At 41.4% G+C, this 23651-nt stretch overlaps 3 protein-coding genes across 11 annotated transcripts in view; all 3 read right to left on the bottom strand.

The window, feature by feature from the left end:
- Positions 1-1668, bottom strand: part of cnnm2b (cyclin and CBS domain divalent metal cation transport mediator 2b) — a 36871-nt gene extending 35203 nt beyond the window's left edge. For all 7 annotated transcript variants that reach the window (XM_040146210.1, XM_040146208.1, XM_040146209.1 and 4 more), the window contains exon 1: positions 61-1668. In XM_040146210.1, coding sequence (XP_040002144.1) covers positions 61-1564 — 1504 coding nt within the window. In that variant the 5' untranslated portion in view covers positions 1565-1668. The remainder of the gene's footprint in view (positions 1-60) is intronic.
- A 630-nt stretch (positions 1669-2298) lies between these two features.
- Positions 2299-7582, bottom strand: as3mt (arsenite methyltransferase). Of its 2 annotated transcripts, XM_040147360.1 has the most exons (12): positions 7471-7582; positions 7138-7186; positions 6764-6891; positions 6526-6676; positions 6007-6143; positions 5843-5912; positions 5609-5690; positions 5393-5529; positions 5026-5116; positions 4419-4558; positions 4193-4315; positions 2299-3250 (listed from the first exon to the last, which is right to left on the bottom strand). In XM_040147360.1, exons 1-12 carry the CDS (start codon positions 7485-7487, stop codon positions 3143-3145), a joined length of 1233 nt encoding a protein of 410 aa, XP_040003294.1. In that variant the 5' UTR covers positions 7488-7582; the 3' UTR covers positions 2299-3142. The 2 variants fall into 2 exon arrangements, with proteins under 2 accessions (XP_040003294.1, XP_040003295.1); XM_040147361.1 differs by lacking the exon at positions 5026-5116 and having other exon boundaries at positions 5398-5529.
- Positions 7583-7740: 158 nt separating this feature from the next.
- On the bottom strand, positions 7741-22960 carry wbp1lb (WW domain binding protein 1-like b). Of its 2 annotated transcripts, none has more exons than XM_040146133.1 (4): positions 22562-22960; positions 16843-16945; positions 12945-13106; positions 7741-11299 (listed from the first exon to the last, which is right to left on the bottom strand). In XM_040146133.1, the coding sequence occupies exons 1-4, from the start codon at positions 22646-22648 to the stop codon at positions 10479-10481; spliced, it is 1173 nt and encodes a 390-aa protein (XP_040002067.1). In that variant the 5' UTR covers positions 22649-22960; the 3' UTR covers positions 7741-10478. The 2 variants fall into 2 exon arrangements, with proteins under 2 accessions (XP_040002067.1, XP_040002066.1); XM_040146132.1 differs by lacking the exon at positions 22562-22960 and adding an exon at positions 19290-19419.
- Between the last annotated feature and the right edge of the window lie 691 nt (positions 22961-23651).

Genomic DNA, 23651 nt, shown 5'->3' with positions numbered 1-23651 from the left:
CTTTTCACACTTACAGTTAATAAAGGAGAAAAATGCGGGTGCTGCAACTAGCTGTCTCACCTTTTTTAAACTCCTCCAGCATTGCATCCAGCTTGGTGTCATTGAACACAAAATGCAACGCGTGGCTGTAAAACTTAGTGATGGTTTTGAGCGGCGTGCAATCATCCGGGTCCACAAAGGCCAGGTCCTTGACGAAGAGCAGATCCACTATGTTGGACCTCTCGCCCTCGAAGACCGGGATGCGCGTGTAGCCGCTCTTCATGATCTCGGACATGGTGTTGAAGTCGAGGGTGGCGTCCCCGGGGATCATGAAGCAGTCTCGCAGCGGCGTCATCACGTCCTCCACGGTCTTAGTCCTGAGCTCGAGCGCGCCCTGGATGATGTTCAGCTCCTCCTTCACCAGGTCGTTGTAGGGGTCCGTGACGCGCAGCATCTCCAGGAGCTTCTCCCGGTTGTACACGGTTCCTATCTCCTGGCCGAGCAGGTAGTCCAGGAGCTTGCTCACCGGGTAGGACGCGGGGAAGGTGAGCAGCATGAAGAACTTGGTGAGGAATATGGTGTTGGCACCGACGGCGAGGCCGTGTCTGGAGCAGATGGCCTGGGGCACAATTTCCCCAAAAATGACTATTCCAATGGTGGACATGACCACCGCGATCAACCCCGAGCCGGCGATATCATCCAGCAGGATGGTCAGCGTGGTGTTCACCAACACGTTCCCGAGCAGAAGCGAGCAAAGCAAGTAATTCCCTTGGCTCCGGACCGGCTCGATTTTCTTGGCGTAATTCTTCTCCCTCTCCGTGCCGCAGTTCTGCACTATCTGGAGCTCCATGGGGTCCAGAGCCATGAGCCCCAGGTTCAACCCGCTGAACATGCCCGACAGGCAAAGCAACATGGAGATGAAGATGACCTGGAGCCAGAAAGGCAGCAGAAACTTTTTCTCCTCCACCACTATCACTTTGGTGTCATCCCCGTCGTGGTAGATCCAAGTGTTCTCCGTCCACGGGTCGTGCATCCCGGCCACGGCCGGTGTGGAGGTGGCGATGCAAAGGTAATACGCCTTACTCCTCTCCGTCTTTCGCAGAGGTTTGACCTCGATTTCAACTATTCCAGACGTCTTGCGATTCAGGATGATGTTGGGCAATATAATTATATCCGAAGTCCTAATGCCGCAGGGATGCGAGCCGGACGGGTCCTCTTGGCTCTGGTTATCCCCCGAGGAGCTGTCAACGCTCCCAACCGCCCGGCTCCGCTCGTGTTCCGTGAAAGCAATTTTGGACCAGGTCTCGTTGTTGATGTTCTGCCCGTACACCCTCAATTTCACCCGAGACCGCTCGCTCACCCGCAGGTAGCCCTTATCCATGAAGGAAATGTCGTCCGTGTCCTCCAGTCGGAGCCCTATGATGACGGTCTCCTCGGACCCTTCCTTGCCACTTGTCGGGGCGACACAACAGCCAGTGACAGTTAGGAAAATCATCGCCAAAGCTCGGACCCGGTTAAGTGACGCCATTTTTGTAGCAGTGGGTGCTTGGGATAACGGCTCTGCCATATTGATAACCATTGGCATTCAACCTCCTGAATGAAAAGGGCTGTTAAAAATCAGAGCCAGTCGGAGTCCGCCTTCATCTCCGCCGAGGGTTGCCGTGACTTGTGCATCGGGACCTGCTCGTTCCCACTACGTGTCCGACACTGATGACTCGCGAGCGCAGGCTTATGGGCCAACTCGTGCCTCCCCTGATGTCCCCGAGACAGGCGACGGCGGCGGCCAATCAGGAGGGGCCGCTGGCCGGGGGGCGGGGCGCCCGCAGCCTCCCCGGCGAATCAAATTCCAAAACAAGTGCACCTCATGTTAAGAGACAGACAGGGCTCTACTCGTGACTTTTTTTTGACATGTATCCCACTACAGGAGATAACCACTGTTCATGATTGAAATGCATTTGACACATCGCTTAGGACAGACACCACTTGCACAATATAAACTAATACAATAAAGCTGTAATGAATACCACCACATAATGTTACATTCCTCTTCAGACTGTCCGGTGGTAATTCTCATTTTATCCCTTGTTTCTTCGTATTGCGTTGCATTATATGAGGGCACGCTGATGCACCTACACCCTACTGCAGTGACTCAAAACCATGTCCCCTTTCAGCCGTGGATCCCCAACTCTTAAGACTTGTGAGGCCCTGAAGTGAGGCACTGCCTGCTTGCGATCCCTCCTCACAGGTAAGGGAAGGTCTTTCATTCGGATGTGGACGAGTTCTCAGCAGTTCAACCGAAGAATAATGTTTTGTTCTCAGATTGTTTAATTGAATTTTTCTTTTTAAGAGGAACAAAGACACAAAAGTAGTCAGTATTTCACAAGAAAATTAGAGAAAAGTTACAGCATAATTTCTTATATAATAATTAATTATGTAATCTCATAAAATGATTTCTTATCCCCTTAATCATCTTTGATCCCCTCAGATTTATCTTAGAACCCCATAAGAAGTCCTGACCCTCAGGTTGGGAAGCACAGACATTACAATATACAGTTACAAAGTGTCCGTCTATTCATCAGCGACCAATACTGACAGCCTATTTCAAATAAAATATAAATTTGCCATTAATTTCTGGAATTTCTCCTGGCTTAAAAATCAATTTATGCAACACTGGTGTAAAAAAAACCCCACAATATGATATGTGCAAACATGAAAATGGGACATTCAACTGATTGAAAACTTTTATCGCCCTTTAATAGAAATCAACACATAATAATTAAAACGATAATACTTGTAGTAATTAGAACACTGTTGCAAAGCTCACACTTTTGCAAATCTGTCGAAAACATCAGTTAAATTAGAGGTATTAAAAGAGAAGCAGTGTCATTTGTTTGGCAAAGGTGGAACAGTCATGATGAAGGTTATGAATGACACAAATTCAGATGTTTAAGACTGCAGACAAACGGGGGGAAATTAGCCCTAAGAAGAAGACACCAAAGTATTTTGAAGTGTCATTGCCAAAGTCATTTTCTTTGTGCAACATAATTATCTGCATAAATTAAATCCATAGTCTTTCCCGTTCTTCCACCAGAGGAGTCTGAGTGGGAGGTGAGCACGGAACACCATGATGCTAGGCCTGTATTTCTCTGTGCTCTTCCCACCATCACTTGCAGCAGGCCGCAGACCGTGTGCCGCAGCACCCCCCTGTGGCCGAACCCGGACCTTGTCTCTCCAGCCGAAGGGCCAACTCGAAAGGATCCACGATGCCTGCCTGTATCAATAGTTCAACGAGGTAGAAGTCGTTAGGAGTTTACAACCTGCGTCCAGTTTCATTTATGGAAAAGTTTTACATAATAACAGCGTTTCGTCCAGGGCAGTTGGACGGAACGCAGAGAAGTTTCTTAGTTTTCAGCATTGAAGGACCAATTAATAGGATGAACATTCTGTGTAAGAGCAGCATAAAAAGTTGTTGTACGATAAGCGCTTACATCAATGTTTCCACCTGGTGTACGGCTCAGTATCTCTGTTATCAGACACTGGTTGTTCATTAAATCAGCATTTCACAGTAGCTGTGCTTTTAAGAACAAGATCAAAGGCTTTTTATTGTTATTATCATTAACTAGCCTAGTTGATTGGAATAATCTATCTCGGACCTGATTTCACTTCAGGGGAGCAGTCCAAAGGTTAAACCAAGGGACACATTTGGATAAACCACTGGGGTTTTTAATTTACCTCTTTGCACCACAAAGACAAAATGGAGATCCCTTAACAGCAGAAGGGAAGTGTCACGAGTGATCAAAGGATTAGGGTGGTCGTTGAAAAATGTATAGTGGTGTTTGTGGATGTGTGTGTGTGTGTGTGTGTGTGTGTTTGTGTGTGTACAGAATGACCATGAGAGCTGATAAGATGGCATTCCATTAGCTGAGAAGAGAACATTCCTTCCTGTTCAAGGTTCCCCAGCATGACTCCACAGTCTGGTTATGACTCCAAGACAGCTGCTTGACCTTGTGCGTGTGGATGTGTGCATATGTACGTTTGAGTGGGTATGCAAGTGTGTGTGCAAGAACTTGCAGCATGGGTCCTGGTGCACACATGCGTGTGTGACTATGTGCACTCTGGGCTCTCTCTGGGTGTGTCACACACTTCAAACTGACACTACAAACATACAGACAAAGACGTTTTCACATTGAAGAAATTAAGCTGTGACACTGACCTTGGGTTTGACTGCACAGGGCCCACTGGGGCCTCCAGGTGGCTGGAAGGTGAAGTCCTCCTCAAATCTGGAGAGGGTCAGGATGCTCGTCACCTGTCCATCCACCTCCACCACTTCACCGACCTGTGAAACACACCCACATTTGACACCATTTAACATACACTGCATGTGCAGAGGACATTTAAAAGCTGGAGCTGTACTGCAGTAGGCTTCAGGATCCACACACCTTGAATGTGTACTGACAGTCAAACTGGAAGCTGTCCTCTACTCCAGTAATGTTCCCGTTATATATGAGCTGACAGGGCTTGGTGTTCCCTTTAGGGACTTTAAACAGGCGGTACGTGGCAGAGACAAACTTGAAGTTACCTGTATTGCCAGAATAGGTAAGAGAGAATTAAATTAAATACAATAATCTATAATGTCTTGTGTGCTACAATTGTTGACCGATTAACCCTTAGGCTGTGTTGCACTAACACAGTTAGCATTTAATGATGACCCGGTTAAACAGAAGCAGCCTTTAATGTACGTAAATCTGAATTAAACAATTAAGAGAGCTGTGTGCTGGAAATTAAATCTAGCCCTAGCTTTAAAAGTCTAAATGATTTTTAATTATGTGTAATTATGTAAATTATGTAAATCTAAATCTATGTACAGAATCCACGGAGTGAAGGAAATGGCAGATGTGTTGTAACTCACAAAATTAAACCAAATGACCTGTCACTTAACCTGCAAAAACCTTAAAGGCACTACACACCGATGATACACTCACGAACCCTGCCAAGGACTGTGTGATCGCGTGCAAACTGTGCTTAGTTGGAATCTCTGCCACTTCCCTGTTAGCTTTGTTGCATCTGCCACGGGGGGACAATATTGGTTCATGAAGCTTGGTAACCTCGCATACAGTAATTCTGCTCCCTCTTCAGCCTGAGCAGAAATCTAATTAGTGAGAATAAGTGGCAACAACTGTGTAGGTGGGCAAGAATTGAAGTTTCTGATTCAATCTAGGCTGAAAATAAACAGTAATGCATAATAAACAAAGGTGTGATTTAAATTTGATATAGTCCTAAAAGTTGGCGTAATATTGTTACAACATCAGTCTGATCTAGTTTGAAAATGGTTGCTCATAAGCGCAACCCACCCACGAACAGGCAAATCAGGCATTACACACACAAAAACAGTCCCAAACAGAGGAAGTAGTACCAAACCCAGAATGTCCTGCAGATCTTTGTTGCCAACAGTGATGACATTGGCTGTAACCAGCCGTGGGGGACTGAAGCCAACTTCTTCGGCCAATCGCAGCAGATCCTGCCACCAGAGCGCTCCGCCAAGACACTCGCCTGCCAAGATAAACCACACTATGATATTCTGGCAGGTGTCTGTGATCTTCTATGGCAGTAGGATAGTACTCTGACACACCCCATAGCACTTTGTGATTTTTCATTTCCTCTGTTAGTCTTCCGCTGCTGTAGACGTCACTGAAGTACAGCTCACCACCATCCTAACGGTCAGCAGAGGGACAGCGTATGCATCGAGTGTCAATGCCAACAGATTTAATGGCTCATGATTGAAGATGTTTTTGCCTTTTGTTCAGGCGTTGTTGTCATGTCTATGTAAGATGTGATCAAAAAGTGAAGCCAAAGCTAAGTCTACCTTGAGTACACTGTAGGCTTCAGCCAAGACACGCTTCTTGTCCGGAGAGAGATTCACCACACAGTTGGAACTAAGCGATGGCAGAGAACCGACATTTCAGCACAACTTCTGGAGGATTACACAGCATTAAAACATGAAAGTGAGAGAAAAGAAAGACATCTTACATGATGATATCAAATGAGCTCTTTTCCAGACCCGCCTCCGTTAGGGCCTCAATGTAGCCTTGGACAAAACTGACATTGGGCTTCTTGTAGCCAAACTGTTGCATGTGGTAGTCTACATATGTCCTGGCCACTTCAAGCTAGAAGAGAAGACGCACACGCAGACTATGTCTCTGTTGGGCGCGCGTTACATCTTTAACAGTCTCGTGATTCCGTTTGTCCGGAGCCTATGTATGGTTGCATCTTAAGCCATTTGCCCAGCGTACAGCAGTAAGTGACAAGCTACCTGATCACACAGTGGCTCTTAAGCAGAACATACTGAGGAGCAGAAGTCTGTCTTTCAAAATCGAGATTGGGAAAGTTGTTGCTTATATTACAAGCCACTACCAGCCTTCAATAATGCTCCCACTTTAGGGGCTGTTTTAGTTTACCATTCATCATTTAACCACCAGTGACATGCAATGCATTATGAGGCTACAGCAACCAAGCAGGGAGCCCTACGGTGATGCTGATGCAGGGTACCTGGTCCTCCGTCATGTCGATGCCGGTGACATGGCCCTTCTCGCCCACCAGCTGACTCAGCATGTAGCAGTCCCTCCCACTGCCACTGCCCAGATCCAGTATCCTGCAGCCCTCCAGACACTCTGGCACCACCAGACCACAGCCATAGTACCTGACGTAAAAGGAAACACAATCTTTCACAATCAGTTTGTTGCATTGTGAATACAAGCGCAGCGAGTGCAACAGCAGCCTTGCAAACCTGGCAGTGACTTCGGGGTGCACTTTCTTCAGAGCCTGGCGGATGAGGGCAGGGATGGGCTGGGCTGGAGCCACGCAGGCGTTGCTCTTCAGGTCTGAGGTGTTCTTCAGCACCTTGCCATAGTAATCCTGCTCAAGCAGAGGCAGGCCAGCACATGGCAGGTAGGTAGGCAGTGCAAAACTGACCAACGACAGGCAAACTTCGAAGCCGTATTTAGGCGTGGGAAGACTGTGGCATTACTGAAGAGCACCCCTGGACTACGACCATAGGATTTAAATAAACATTCTCGATGTTTCAGGTAGCTAATTAAAGCGCTTAAGCTAGGCTACATCCACCAGTCCGACATGTATCGTAAGTGGCGCACGTTACGTTACCTTGACGTCCACGTGAACGGCGCTGTCAACGTAGCCTTTTGCACGTACACTTAAAAAAGAAGTTATTAGTTAGCTACAGGTTAACTTCCGATGACATTTACGGTACAGAGCTTCTTCTACTATCTGCTAACATAGTTATACATCACAAGTTTAAAGTTACAAGCTATAGTATTGTATGTAATATTATGTAACTTAACACTATTATAAAATGTTACCGTCTCACGCTAACGTTACGCGAGAGGGTTCAAATCTGACACACGCCACTCACACAATTTACGATGATGCACGAGAATGAGACGATTTACGAGGCCCTTTTTTTTGGGCTGTTCTTACCTCTTTTCTTCGGCCATTCTCTCGAGAGTTCAGGTCCACATCAGAAGACGAGGCAGGGGACTTCCTGCTCAACAGCACACCCTGTCCCTCACTGCCCACAATCGCAGCTGATACGGTCAATAAAGTCCAAAGAGTGCTGCATGTCAAATTTTTTACATTTCCTATAAGTATTGAGAAATGCAAGTATATTTCCCCACAAAAAAGAAACTTCACTCAGTTATTAGACCGAACTCTGTAATGAAAAAGCCACAAAGACACAAAAAAAACTGCTTGAATTTAAATGTTTATGTTTATTGAACATACGTCCAACTTGGTACTTGTAATAAATGGCTTATGATGAGGACATTCAAAGAATATGTGCAAAACCACCTTACACACACTGGTGAAGAAAGAAAAAGTGTCTTTGGCAAGATGCCCCTGTTCTTGTTAACAAATGAACTACTGAATTGTTAGTCAAATGTACCCTTCACACATCTTCAGGATAAGAAGTTAAATCTTTTAACAGGAAAAAAAAAAAAAAACAAAAAAAACATAATGACACAAAAAAAAATCTGTCCATAACAGCAACACTAATGATTTCATAAAAACATTAAAAGCAACTATTTGGTTCACAAACAGAATATTGTACTCAATTTGCAAATATAAAGTGGTTTTGAAATTTCATACAGTTCAAATAATTGTCAAAAGATTCAGCCGATATGAAAAAAAGCTCATCATTGTACTACATGTACCACAATTACACTTTCTAGTTCACAAAAAGCATTAACATAGTAAGCAGTTTTGAGTGTGTTGAGGCTTTGATGAGTAATATTCAGTCATCTTACTGTTGATATCGAAAGTTTGTGTTACAGTTTAACTTGTGCTTGACACACATATACATATACATATATATATATATATATATATATATATATATATCTGAGAGATAGATGGCTGCAACATTTGTGCTGAAGTCTGAAAAAATATACTTCCATGACACAACGGTATGTAGAATCACCAGGTCCACTTCATTTCAGAGAGTGGGCAAACAAAAATTTTGCTTAACTCAATTTGTCAAAGTTTCACACGTCATATTCACTATATAATCAGTGGCATTTTTCATGACACATTCATCATCAATCAACATCTACTGTAATAAAGCTCCTGTAAGGTTTAGATGAGGACATTTCAAGCTCTTAAAGGTATTTCAAACCCATGAGTATTCCAGTGAAGATACATTAATGGAAGTGATAAACTTTGATTATTTAAATGCTTTTTCTAAGTGGCCTTTGTTTTATATCCCCAATGCAGAATTACATGTTGCTTGTTAACTTGTACTGTTAACAACATCCTGTGCCAAGAATATTTTTGTCAGTCATAAAAAAAAAAAGTTTCTCAGAAATATCCTGTTGATCAAACTCTTGATTACCAAGGACAACTATCAGACTGTTTTATTACCTCTTTTGATTCGTTTCCTCATTTATTTTTTAACTGAACTAGAATCATTTTTATCTTTTCACATGCCTTTACTCCCTGAAGAGGTATTTTTCTACTCACCAGGCTGCAGATAATGACTTTTTTTTTTGGGGGGGGGGGCTAAGTGCTCAATATTTTAACTATTCTGTGCACAAACTAAAAGGAGCATTTCCTCTCTCTGATTAAATAGCACAAATACACAAGATTGGCAGGAACACCCATGGGTAACTGAAATCTTCTTTAATGGAGCCTTCAGGAAGCCGTTATAAATGTTTAATTACTGAATACCAAGGCTGAAGAATGGTAAAAATTGTGCTAATATGAAAATCCAACATAAAGAGTATAAATCTTTGTTTTTTTATACTGTATAGCTGGTGAAGGTGGTAATATACTGAAGTGACTGACACAAAAGTTTGAGGTCTGATGTTGCCCATCTCAGCTGTAACCTCTAATAAGCTTAATATTCTTTAATTAGTTTTAGTACCAGCTGTTTGATGGTCTCTCAGTCTCACTGAAGCTTATCATTCTTCATCAACATTCTGCACTTTTTGGGTAGGCACATACTACAAATATTCATTAAATTAAGTTTAAAAAATGATTGTATACAAAGTAAATCTGTTGCATTCCCTACTAACAATTCACAGAGGTCCATTTCTTGCAGATGTTGCAACAAAACCCTAAGAAAGTAATCAGGTGCTGCAATTTAGGGCTTCATTTATGAAAAAAAAAAAAAGATTTTGTTTTGATTTTTTAGCTAAAAGCTTAATTTCTAAAGATAAATACACTTGGTGCAAATTAGGAACTACTCACATGGAGATCTGTTAATGCACTTATAGTCCTCTATCACTAGCAGGGCAGATAGAGAGCGACAAAAACGGACACAAGGCAAAGCGGTTTTTAATCGCTGAAAAAGCACTTGATAAGCATGAGTCTAACAGGACGTCCCACACAGTCTTGTTCTAGTGTCCCTGTACAGTATCAGCTTGCATAAACACACACTGTGGTAATTCCACATTGCACTCATTTAAAATGTTCCTGCTGTTTTTGTTACTACGTAAAGAACGACTTTTCAGAACTGTTGTAAGCACCCAGTGAGGAGAGCTGCACTCTTCCTAGGCAGTGAACGTCCTGTCCTGACATCACAGCTTCAGCTATCAAGTCTGTGACTATGTCAGTAGCTTCCATTGTATCAGAAGGACGTGTGTGTGTCTGTGGTGTGTCTGTCTGTGTATGTGTGCGCGCGCGCTGTGGGAGAAGTCTCAATTCCCTCAGGCTGTTATATATAACCCAAAATACACAGGTTAAGGCCACTGTTCCAGTGTGGAGAGGAGCAGGCTTTCTCAACCTTTGGATCGCATTCATTTTTAGTTCATTTTTAGAGATTCCACTTCCTGCTCCCACACCTGTTTTATCTAAGATGCACACATTCATAAAAATACTCACTTAGAAAGCATTTAGACATTAAACACTTGCTCAAATACAAAAGTATAGGCCTCCATGTCCAGTCCTAAGTGCTCTCCTTCCCTCTATGACAAAGGTGCGTCCACTGTGTTTCAGCCCTGCGGCTCAGTGCTGGTGCTGTGGTGCGGCCCCTCCTGCTCGTTGATGGTGTGGAGGAGGAGGCACACAGGAGGGTGGAGTGAGTTGCTGCCTATCTGAGGAACGGGCAGAGGAGGTCCTGAAGGCCCGCATGCAGCCCGCCTCTCTAGCTCGCCCAGCGCCTGCTCCTCCTCCATGCTGAAGGAGGCCTGATGACCGCAGCTGTCGCAGAAGTCGCCCGCCTCTTCCCCCTCCTCCTCGTTGCCATCTCCCTCGCACCCCAGCAGGCTCTCTAGCTCCCTCAACTCCTTGCCGTCCTGGCCTTTCCCTCCTGCTCCACTACAACTGCTGCTCCCACGTGTGCCGCACACACACACCTCAATACCAGAATCCCCTGTGAAACGTCTCCTCCTACCATTGGGGAGTCGATCTTTGTCCTCTGTCAGGTCCTTCAGCAGGGGGTCCTTGCAGGACTCTTCCCCACTTCCGCTTCTTTTCTCCTGGCTGGTGAGTCCCTCCCTATTGTGCCCATCTGACCGCAGTATCATGCCTGAATCTTGTGCTGTCTGCATGGGCTTGCTGTCAGGCTTTGGCCTAAAGTCTAAACTGGGAGGTTGTGGCTCTTCTATGCTGGGTCTGCAACACAGACTGTCAGAGACTTGGGGCACTGGAGTGGGCTGGATGGTTGGACAGTGTCCCTCCTGCTGCTCAGAGGCCAGTGGACTAGAAACCACTGAGGATGAGCCTGTGTGTAAGGCACTATAGGGAGGGGGAGGAGTAGGTGGCCGGTTGACCACCTCCTCGTAGTCAGGCAGGAGGTAGTTTGGCAGAAACCCTGAAGATAAGAAGATGGAAAAACAGCTTTTAGTAGACCCATGAATTTGAACATGCACTGAGAACAATGTAGACAACTAAATACACTTTGCAAGGCAAGCACCAATTATACGGGTTAGTCTTTCTTAAATAAACACCACTGTCTGACACCTACAAATTTCAGTGTGACCTCACTGAACTCCCTAGACCACTATTCAAGCATTCCCAAAGCAATAGGGGGAAAAATGTGACAAAACAAGCCAATTTCTGGGTCAATTCAGTGCTGAGGGCCGTTGCGGTACTGTGCGAGATGGTGTTGCAACACTGGCAAGGTACCAAGAGAGCAATGCCGGCCGTTTCCTGAAAACTGGGGCATGCAAACAGGGAGGGTTCTGACGCTGTGTCAAACCAGGGATGGGTCTCAGCGCAAACATTACATTTCAGACAGCCACCACCACTCTGAGTTAGGAGCCACTGCTTTGACTGCTTAGGACCTCCCTCGAACAAATAACAAAAATAGCAAAAATTTGGAATTTTAAAAAACATATAAAAGTAAAGTATTATAGTCACAAATTTACTGGGCAGCTTTATTTTTTTCACTCTGTATTTACTAATACATGGTATTTAATATGCACTTATATGGAACATTGATAAATATTGTATTGTATTGATCGTGCTATACTCATCAATAAATATTTAACCGTAATATTTATAATTTAGTATAATAATTTATATTAATTATAATTTATAATTTATTTATCATGAAAAACTAAACTGTCAGTTTTTAAGAAAAATGAGACACTGCTCAGTTACTAAGAACTATCAGTATTAAGATTTTCTTGATGATTATTACACATTTTTTCAGTGCATTAAATGTACTTGTTTCTGTAATTATAAAGCCAACACCAGTTGTCTTGGCTGGATGTTCAATGAGTAGAACTTGGATTTGTCCTGGTGGATTTATTTAAAGCAGTAATAACTTAGTGTTTTTGGCCATTTGCCAAACTGTGCTGCAAACACAACATTGATATATTATCACCTCATAAAGTTGCGTAAAGCCAGCAAAGAGTTTCCTATTTCGACATCTAACAGACATGAAGTAACATTAGCATTCCTTTAGAGTTGGGTTTCTGGCCACCTGGCAAATGTACAAGTCCAATCTTCACACTCCTTAATGTTTTGGTCTCCATCAACTCCTGAGGGAGATATTTGGCACTTTAGCAGCTAATTACTCCACCATGTTCGCCACCTTGTTGCTAACTTTTTCTGTCTGCCGTTGATGCTGAGACGGTCGCATATAGTGGGTTTATCAGAACTTTTTGCTTGACTTGGGTGGAAACAAAGCAGATGAGAACAGTGAGACCGAACCAGGACATTAAAGCTGCAGAAAACAAAAAGAAAAACAATGAGCTGAAAAACAATAAAACGCTCATGAAGCTAAGAGGACCTGCAGAATTGGGTGATAATTCTCTGTGGGTTTGTCACCTTGACTGACCCCTTTCACATTACATACAGTCAGCTGATCCATTGTTAATATAAAAATATTGATTACTGTAGCTTTAAATACTCAAATCTGAATAATTGCTATCAGTCACCACTAAGAGAGTTAATATAGATGTATGCAACACAAAAATGATCATCAAGTTTTATCATGTGCCAGCTCTTACTGAAGTAGAAGGGCACAGAAGGGTAGTTATGTGCTTCACGGTAAGCTATGAGGTTGATCTCGTGCTGCCGTTGTTGCTGCTGCAGCCGGTGCTTGGTGCGGCGATGGTGGCACACACAGCAGCAGCTCAAAATGAAGATGATTGCCCACACCAACCAAAACCCTAAAGCAGGAAGAACCAAAACACATGTTGTATTTTCAGTGGAACTCCAACAAAATAGATAAAATGTGTTGTTTGATTGATATTTTTAAGTAAACTCATATGTTGATGAACACGTTTTCCCAGGAAAAATTGTGCTCAACAATATCCATAATGTTTAACTGTTCTAGCTTGTGGTGATGTAACATGAGGATCCTGCTGCTAACAGAAACATAACACTGCAGATCAAATACTGCCAACATCTGGTTCTAACATAGTCAAACATTCACATGGTTGTATACTGTATGTACTGCATTATGCATTTTATGACAGAATTTAATGCTATGCCCATTTTTTTTTTTTCCAATTTAACCATCACTGAGAGGTCCAAGTCCATTCTTATCTCTACAACTAAGCACTGACAGATTTATAGTCTTTCCCAATTCTTTCTTTATGGAGCAATCCCATATTTGACACCACAGCTGTATCCCATGCTGAACTCGTCAGTTGTCCAGTTTCTCACTCTGGGAGACATTTGCTCATATTTGTTCATGTTGACTGGATTATTTTAGTGCAGACTAGCAGGAAAATAAATGGCTAAAATAATGGGAGACACTAATTTCCAAATGTTGAAATCTTGGAGGAGAAAAGTAATAAAATACATTTAGAGAAAACTCATTTTTAGATGAAATTCTTCACTGACATAAACACTCTGCACAATGTGATTGTTTAAGGACATTTTGTGCTTTTTCAAAATGGCATGAAGTCCTAATTTTCTTCAAAAGAATTATTTGCAAAACTGTACTATCTAGAGTCCAGCCTAAACATCAGCAGGGAACCAAAACTGAGTGAGGCTTCAAAATTACCCAGTTTGTGTTTACTGTTGTCTGAAATACACACGCCACTACATCGACACAGAAAAATGTGGGGAACTTCACTTCAAGGACTACAGGGCAAGGCAGACTGTGCCTCTGAGAAATAAGAGAACTACACAATATGGCACTCAGTACAGCGCATCTCTGCAAGTGATGCACAGGCATCAAGATATACCAGTTCCACATCAGTTTAAACAAATCTCAGTAACGTCTACTGTACCTCATTACACACTTCTTTCACACTGTACAAATTCTGAAAAAACTGGATTATATCTAATCCAGAGGTTCATCAGGTCATCAATAAATAGTTAACGTTATATCCTACCAGACAATCCATAAACAGACTGCAGTAACAAATAGCCAAACCAAAAGCCAAACTACATACCGTGTCCCTGTTACATAATATGCATCTTGGTCAGAAAAAAAACATAGGTATCCATATCAAGAATGTTTGTATATTTAGTTATGTGTGTATATTTTTAATATATTTAATATTAATACCTCACACACACACACATACATATACGCATACACATATATACACACACACACACACACACACACACACACACACACACACACACACACACACACATATATATGCATATATATATATTTGAGGATGATACAATATAAAGTGGCTTCAGAAAGTATTCAGACCCCTTCACTCTGTGCACACTTTATTGCGTTGTAGATTTAATATTGAATTGATAAAACTGCCCATCGGTCTACACTCAATAACCCATAATGACTAAATGAAACAATATTTTAGGACTTTTTGTAAATTTATTTGAAATCAATAACTGAAATCTTTCATTTACAAAATTAGAGATTTGCTGTGACACTCCAAACTGTGGTCAGGTTCATCCTGTTGCTTTAATTCTCCTTGAGATGTGTCTAGAGCTTGATTGGAGTCCACCTGTGGCAATTTAATTGATTGGACAGTTTAAAATGGCACAGACCTGTGATGTATCCAAGAACCCAATCGTCACTGTAACAGAGCTTCAGAAGTCCTCTGCAGAGATGGGAGAACCTGCTGGAAGGATGACCTTCCACGGCCTTTATGGTAGAGTAGCTAGACTGACGCCACTTTGTGTAAAAGGCCTATGACAACCCACTTTGATTTTACCAAAATGGCATTTAAAGGACTCAGAGCATGAAGAAAATGATTATATTCAGCTTTTTTATTTTTGATAAATTTACAAAAAGTCCTAAAAATATGTTTTCATTTAGTCATTATGGGCTATTGAGTGTAGATTGATGGACAGTTTTATCAATTCAATATTAAATCTACAATGCAATAAAGTGTGCACAAAGTGAAGGGGTCTGAATACTTTCTGAATCCACTGTATATCGTATCAGCCTCAAAAATCTAGTACCAACCAGGCCACAGTTTGTCCTTAATACAAACCATATCATTGTGTTGGAATTCATTATAGCCTGACCAACACTGGATTTTTGAGGCTGATACTGATATTAATATTTGGGAGTTTGAAAAACCTGATAATGATATATTGTTTGGTAGTATTTTTTTTTTAAACATAAATACATAATATACACAAACAATCTTAGTATGGATACCTATGTTTTTTTTTTTCTGACCAAGATTGGATAAAATGTAATGGGGTCCCTTATTAGCCAAGATATACAACAATACGATATATCTGAAATACACTAAATTTGGCCAATATATCAGCCCGCCCAATTTATTGGTTCAGCTCTAGCAATAAACGCTGACCAAAAGAGTTTGGACTGGTCGGACTATTTTTCACTGCAGTCTGTTTATTGTCCGGTAGGATATCTCAAAAATATTGTTGTGTGATTTGCAGCAGAGGTTGTGGTAGGGCTGGACGGTATGATTTAAAATCTGTATAATAACTGTCACAATACGAGTACATTTGGGTTGGTAAGATATTCATGATGTCTGCAACTCCCAGTCCCACATGCTTGAAATGTCTGGCCTGGCAGTCGGCGTGGGTTCAAACTGACTTCAGAAAGATTCATATTATATGGTATGACGCAGTCACTCCCTGGACTACATTATATTTAGAGAACTGCAAATCAATGATTTCCATGATTATACCTTAACAAATTAAACTACATCAATAGAATTAAATTGTGACATAAGATGAGGACGGAACTGAATGCAGAATGGTCTGGTTTTAGATAATTTAACAGTTTATGTTTAATAATTTAATAACATAACTACCTCAAAGTGTACATATAATAACATAAAACAAAGCAACATCATTTTCTTCAACTTAAATAGGAACAACATACTTATGTGTTGTATACATTTCATGGCTAAATTAACCTTTCTTAACATTTCAGTTGCACCTATCATCTTGAAGTTTACCTCTGTTGAGTGCTTTCAATTTTGAATGGTTTTTTTTTTTTTTTTTTACTCTGACCTGTTAATCACCAATCTATCCACACCACCTTATCTGGTCATGAAAGTAGCCCTTTTGCTAGCTGTTGGTGGCTGCTGCATCATTTTTGACAGTTCGGCCTCACTGAAAGAACAACACATAAAGATAACTCTGAGGAGGACGCAATTGTTCAGGACATAAAACTTTTTCTCTCTCATTTTTCTGGACCAAATAGTCTTATAATTTTCTGTATTATGCAATGTGTGTCACATTCTCTGGGCTAAGTTCTTATTAAAGTAATTCAGAAAGATGCAGCTCTGTATTTCAACTTAGGATCTATCCTATTACACTTTCCATTCCTCCTAGAGCTAAGGTGAATTACTAAGTAGATAATCACAGTAGTTTAACATCACAAAAGCTAATTCTGTCAAATCCGGTGAATTAGTGCCTATACAGAGAGGGAGGGTGAGAAGGGGTAAAGAAAAAAGACAACTGAAGGAAAAAGAGGAAACTTACACCAGAGCTCGTAGTAGTAGCTGCAGCACTGAGACTCTCCACAGCAGTGTCCAGACTCACAGATGTAGCTCTGGTTGTTAACACCTTCACAGTGCAGTAGGCTCTACAAGACAAGCAGAGGAAACACTGCCACTTTAAAAGGAATGTGTTATCGACATCTCAACTTTAAAAAAAACAAAGCATCTTGTGGCATCTGGTTACAATGTGCAGAGCCAATAAAAAAAAAAATTAAAAAAACAGAGCCTCAACCACCACATTTCAGGCTTTACTTTTTCACACAATGATCAACAAAATTAGTTTATTTCCAAAGTAAACACTTATCTCTAAACTGATCTACAATGAGTCAAACTAAAAAGTAAAATGGTAAAAAGCTGCATTTATATAGCCCTCTATAGCATAGCAGCGAGCTACCATGCAAGGTGCTGGCCTGTCAACTGAGACCCAATCGGGGGTGAACACTCCCACCAGTGGGCAGGAGGAGCTGGGGATTGAACCACAGACCCTGGTATTAGTGGATGACCAACTCTGCTTCCTGAGCCACGGCCGCCAAAAAATGATTTATTTGGGAAATATGTGCCCCAATATTTAGCCCAATTGCCTCAACCTAAATCATCGCTGATTCAGCCAGCTGTTTTCAAAAGCTACATGACAAGTTAAGATCATTAGTCTTTAATAAAGTAGTGAAAAGTGATTTTAATATAAATACAACACATTACAAACATTATGTGACTTTCAGCCACTACACCTACACAGCCCAGTCAATTGTAACAAAGCTGGGGAATGATAAAAAATAAAATGGTACACTAAGGCCATAATACTAACATTTTTGTGTGTATTTTTGCAGTGCTGCTATCAGCATTTATACGTTTTTGTCACTTTAGCAGAGGACCCACGTCACTCAGCAAAACTGCATTTAGTGCATTGGATTATTATTTTAATGCTGTTCAGATGTCATGTTTAACTCAGTTTAATTTGGTTTCAGTTAGTTTCCAGGTGGACTCATTTCAGTCCTTACATTTTTAGGCGTTCAAGTTTCATTCAAGCTTAATCCTATTTATTTTGGCATTTTGTTTGCTCAGTCTGGTTATTTCGTGGTCTACTGATTACATTTTGAATCAACCATAAAATAAAAATAAAAAAAACAACAGGCTATTTTCGCAGCAGACATTTTTACTCGTCATAGCAGAAGAAGCATGGCACCACTCTATTTAATTGTCCCAGTAAGCCAGCATGCACCGAATGAAAGTAAGTACCAAAATGGAATTCAGCCAATGTTCATTGTATTATTTACACCTGTGTTTTTCCTACATGACATGTCAAAATACCATCTGTGTAAGAGACCTATATTTTTTTTTAGGGAGTTCTGGAGTTAGTTCATTTTTTACTTTTTTCTTCAGTCCACTGAAACATGCGCTGTGTCCCAGTTCCATATGTATGATTTCTAAACAGGTTCAAGTAGTAAGTACACACTGGAGAAACAAAAACATAGTATACTCAAAGAAGGTCAGTATGCATACTTAAATTTAGTTTTTTTTTTTTGGAGTGTGCTGTTGATGTACACTACTGTCCCACAATGCATTGCACATAAGAAATGGAGGCTCTACTCCAAGCTGCAAAAACTCACAATAATTTGGGAAAGGTGGTGATAAAGGAGTAAATCTTAATGATGTCTGTTTGCTACGGTAAAGTATGTTGATTTCTTAAAGACTAACTACAAAAAAGAGTATAATATAACGATTAGCATTTAGTACATCTTCTGTATAGTAGTATGTGGCATAGAATTAGGAAGCTGCATTTTTTTTTTACATGCCAAGCCCTGGTCTTAGTTTTAGAGGAATAATGATAACACGGCAGATATCTAGTAGCCAGCATTTATACTTAGCTATGAATCTGGGGTAAACAAGTCCTTGCCACTCTTGCTGGTAAGCTGCTAGAATTTCATCAGTGTTTAAGGCCCATATCAAGTGCAAATTTTTGAATCACGGCCAGCTCAAAACCACTCAGTATGTTGCCCAAGATCTAACACTGAGTTTCAACTTAAAAGTGTCGCTGGAAACTAATCAGAACTTGGAAAATGTCAGAAGGTGTTTGGCACAACAGCTCACTTTCACCCAAAATCAGTAACAAATTTGTCTCCAACATTCTGCTACATGTTTAAACTCTCAAAAGACAAAACTAGCAGCTCGGCCTGATCAAAAGTTACCATTACTAAGCACATTACTAATATCATACCCATGAAAAGTGAAGCCGTGAAAGGAAACAGGCTAGACGATAATCAGATCAGTTATATCAGCATAGAGCCAAGAGACAAGGGAGCTCTGTAATCAATCCTCTCATGAGAAAGGTCCTTGGATTTTTCAAGGAAGATTCTTCAGATGTTTTCTTCTAGATTAGCCTAATGATTAGCTAGCCATAGTTCTATGTAGGTTTTTCTCTCTATAGATTACCAGTGCAGGTCCCAGATTGAGAGGCATGATGATCCGGTTGCCAAAAAATCCCAGACAAGTCCCCTCCACCTCTTGGGTCATTATCCCATAGAAGAAAAAAGTCAAAGAGCTCTCAAACATACTCTCACTCTCTCCCTCCCTGCCTCCCTCTCTCTCTGTCCACCCTACCCACCCACACCCACACACAAACACACTCCCTCACCCCATTCCGATCCAGGCCCAAACAGTGGACAAGGATTGCTCTACGGAAATTTCCAAGCAGCAGCGGAGAGAGGGCTCCTAGCCGGGCCTGGGGTGCATGATAATAAGGCGTACACAGTGGTGAGTAGAGTGTGCAAAGTGTGAGGCAGGGAGAGAACAGCAAGAAAAGTACACCACATCAGCACGAACAAAACTGCTGATGTTAAATGTGGTCAGAACCTCAAACCTGACAGATTAATAATTTCTCGTCAGAGGTTTCAGCTTTATCAGCATGACTTTTTTTTATAACTCAAGCGCAACACAGTGGGATTTCTGTAATTATCTCTCTAATAAACACATGATGTTCTGTTCCTCCACTGTCTCTGATAACTTTAGCTGTTTTCACTGGCTCACTAACTTTTCTGCACCATATGTTCTCCACTGGACATGCTTGGCCCTTCTTGCAGTTTGATACAGATAACCATCTAGTTTGTTTGGGTCTTAAGTCTGTGCTGCATAAAGATAACCGGGTCCTTAAGGGGGTCAGGATTTCACAGACAGGCCTTCACACTAAAAAAAGTGCTCCATCTAATCTTTAACACACGTGTCCCCACAAAATAAAAGTAACTTGTGTTGATGGAAGATGACAATCAATAAAACAGCTGAACCTGAAAAAATGTAGGTCATCTGAGACCATTTCTAACTGTTAGTATTTACTTATCATGATAGTCAGACAGTGACTGAGTAAAGAATCTGGACAGACTAGATTCCTCTGTCTCCCACCCAAACCGTCAACAATGAAACAATCCACCTCTCTCATGCTGCATTACCTGATTAAAGGCGGGTTTGGTTACATACCCAGATATGACTGCCGCATTAGAAAATAATCTGCCTTAATAATGAGAAGCTGTTGAAATGAGCAGACAATGAGAACAGTTCAATAATCCCCTGGTGACTATCGAATACTGCTCCTGGAGATAAGTGGCTACAGTTCTTAGTTAATTCTTGACTGCCCAGTCAGAGCTGATCCACTTAGCACCGGCCTGTAGGACTTGGCAAGTTAGGCGATGCATGCAAAATCCTCGCTGACCCCTTCTGTATTATCCTGTCCTGCAACAAAGAAAGGTGCTCTTTCATAGTCATCAAGGTTATGTGGAACAAAACACTGCTGAGGTATTTGTAGCGACCGTTAATACTATACATTCCCGCAAACAACCTCTTCTAAATTTCAACAGCTGAGGAAGGCCTTTTATCAAGCTCGTGAGCTGATGACTTTTATCTCAAAGTTAGAACATACAGTATGTTTGCCAGCAGCTACAGCTTCATGTTAGGATACAAGACTTAGACCAACTCTAGATGTAACTATTATCAACTACAATCTTGCTTTAACAATGAACTGTTGTTGCTCAGTTAGTGTTAATGCTAACATTAATAGCATCCTGAAACCAGACGCTTCAGGCAGGGTAAAGCAGAATATTGGATGGATGCTCTTGACGTCTACACCCTACCAAGACAAGCTTAGCTACATTGCAAGATAATCACTTACTTAAAGAAGCTGCAATCAATATTTTTATAGTACCAATTAGGGCTGCAACTAACAATTATTACCAGTATCGATAAATCTTCCAATTATTTTCTCAATTAATCTTATGTTCTATAGAATGGCTAAAAACAGAAACAATATTCTGGGGCACATACTTCTCTTCCCAGGCATAATTTTACTGATTAAGTTCTTCTTTAAATAATAACTGCCTGCAAATAAGCGTTGTTTCATAATTCTATGGATTATCCACACACATCCACAAAATGTGATACTGTACATGACAACAATAGTAACTGAAATTGTTTGCAGAGGGGAAAAAATAGCAGCAACCCAACTAAGTCCATTACTGTTTGAACTTTGTGCCTTAATGTCTTAGCAAGGTTCTTCATGAGCAGAGGAACTTTAAACTTTCGCACTTATGTGAACCTTCAGAGATGTTTCAGCACATCTGCTACTGATAAAACAAAGAGGGTGCAATCTTGTATAAATGGACTGGTCATGTTCTGATATGGGTGATAGCTGGAATGTTTTTCAAGACAAACAGAATGACAAATAGCTAATATTTGAAGTAATGGCAACACAACAACGTGCAAAGCAATGGTTGATGTGTTTTGGACCTAGAAATTTGCATGTGCACATTGTTGTGGTCACAATGAAAACAGCAGTGCAGGGGATGATAATGTCTTAAATCTAGATTATTAAGAAAATCTTTTGAACTTTGAATCAGATGATAATTTCTACTTAGTGTGGCTCATGGGGAAGTTGTTCTGATGTATCCTTGCATGAAACTAAATCTGCTGTGCTTCCACATACAGCTATAAATTAGTCTTAGTAGTTTACAGGTTTGTGGTTTTCATACTCAATTTCCTCACGTCACTCGATATTTGCTTTGTCTGCTTTCCAAGTAGATCATCAGCATATCAAAAATAAATGCCTAAATTTTAATGTACGATGCATGTCCTGTATGTTTTCTACGCTGAACAGTCATATGATCATGAATAATTCCTGACTAAATATACCCTATACTACGTAAAATTCAAATGCTGATAAGACAACACATACGCATGTCATAAGAAATAAAACAATATGTACTACTATTGCAATCACTGTATGTGAAAACATTTAATATCTTGACACAGATAAGCTAATAGGTTAATTAACTATCTGTCAACCAGTGTGGCTGCATTCTTACCTGAACAACTGCTTGTTATTTATGCAACTCACTTCTGGCTAAAATGTCACTCTACCATAAACACAACAGAGCAAGGCCCTGACTCTGACCGTCTCTTTACTTCAGCTGTGCTAGGTACATGAGCTATCGCAGCTAACAGCCGAACTTAGCAAACGTGCTAACAGCTTCTTGACAGCACAGTACGAGTTAAAGCTAGCCAATATCAAACGACTGCGGACACAAAATGCTACAATAGCGACTGGACTTGTTGCTTAATAAGCTAACAAGTTTCTAGTTGGACAGTGTGATAACTTAGCCGGGTAACTAGCTAGCTAGCAGCCCTGTGAGAGAGCCTTGTTTTTGACTGCTCAACCTTACCCTGTCTACTGCGGACTCGGTGGGGGTAACAGAGCCAACGGCGTGCAAAAACAATCCCATTTTGAGAGCCGGACATACGCCCCTCATTCCTCCAAAAAGTGGCTAAAGCTACGGTAAAGACACACGCATGTAAACACTGTTGTTCACAAACTGTGTCCGAATATCTTCAACTAGTTCTCGGCCCCTGTCGCGCTGAGAGGCCGCTGCATGCGCCGCCTCTTCTGCGTACTGGACATTTCAACAAGGCACGATGCTGGCGCAACTGCTTGTTTTCGGTGCCACAGGCTGATACAGCTGTTACACAAGCCGTCTCTCCGGCACAGGCACTCTGCCTTGGTCTGGGTGTGGCGTGGTCACCTCGACCCGATCCATGTGCGCAACGTGATGGGTGTACAGTTGCGTTTGTCGCCACTGGTTTTGCGGACTGACCCGCGATTGGACAGCCCGGCCAAACTGGAATGAGGCTGACCAATCACTGATCGGTGCGTCTCTAGTGCTTGGCCTTGTTATCTTCCTATCTTCCTCTCCTTTACCGCAAGGGAACACATGTTGAAAACAGTCACGTCCTTATTCATGATCCAGTTTCAAAACCTTTAAATTGTATCCGCGATTATTAGACCGTATTTTGTGTAAAAGTTATAATAGTCAAAGGCCAGTCAAATTTATAATGTCCCGCTGTGTCAAATGATGTCCAGTTCTGAAAAATGAAGGAAGACACCGATAGAGATCTGCTATTACCTTTCAGTATGTTTTATTATCATTACTCATCTGTCATAAAATACACAGTATCGAGTGCTTCATTTATTAAAATGTCTTTAAGTGGCCAGTTCACTCAACTTGCAGAAATCCCATTTTTCCACTTTCCGCTAGTGGTATCTAGCCCTGCAAATGGTTTTAGATATATCTGCTGACGTTGGGAGATATCCACCTTTGAAACATTTGCTGCAGGCTTTGTATAATTGATACTGATGGAATTTCACCATTGAAGGTTTCAAAAACTGACATTTGTAAATCTTAAAAGCAGCCTTTCTTTTAACAATGTTACTAGTTCCTCGGCTTAATCCAGCTGTCTTCTACAAAAGAAACCGTC

This window comes from Xiphias gladius, chromosome 15 (assembly GCF_016859285.1).
Source record: "Xiphias gladius isolate SHS-SW01 ecotype Sanya breed wild chromosome 15, ASM1685928v1, whole genome shotgun sequence".
Lineage (NCBI taxonomy): Eukaryota > Metazoa > Chordata > Actinopteri > Istiophoriformes > Xiphiidae > Xiphias > Xiphias gladius.
Note: the sequence above shows the minus strand (reverse complement) of the source record. Positions and strands in the feature narration are given on the sequence as shown.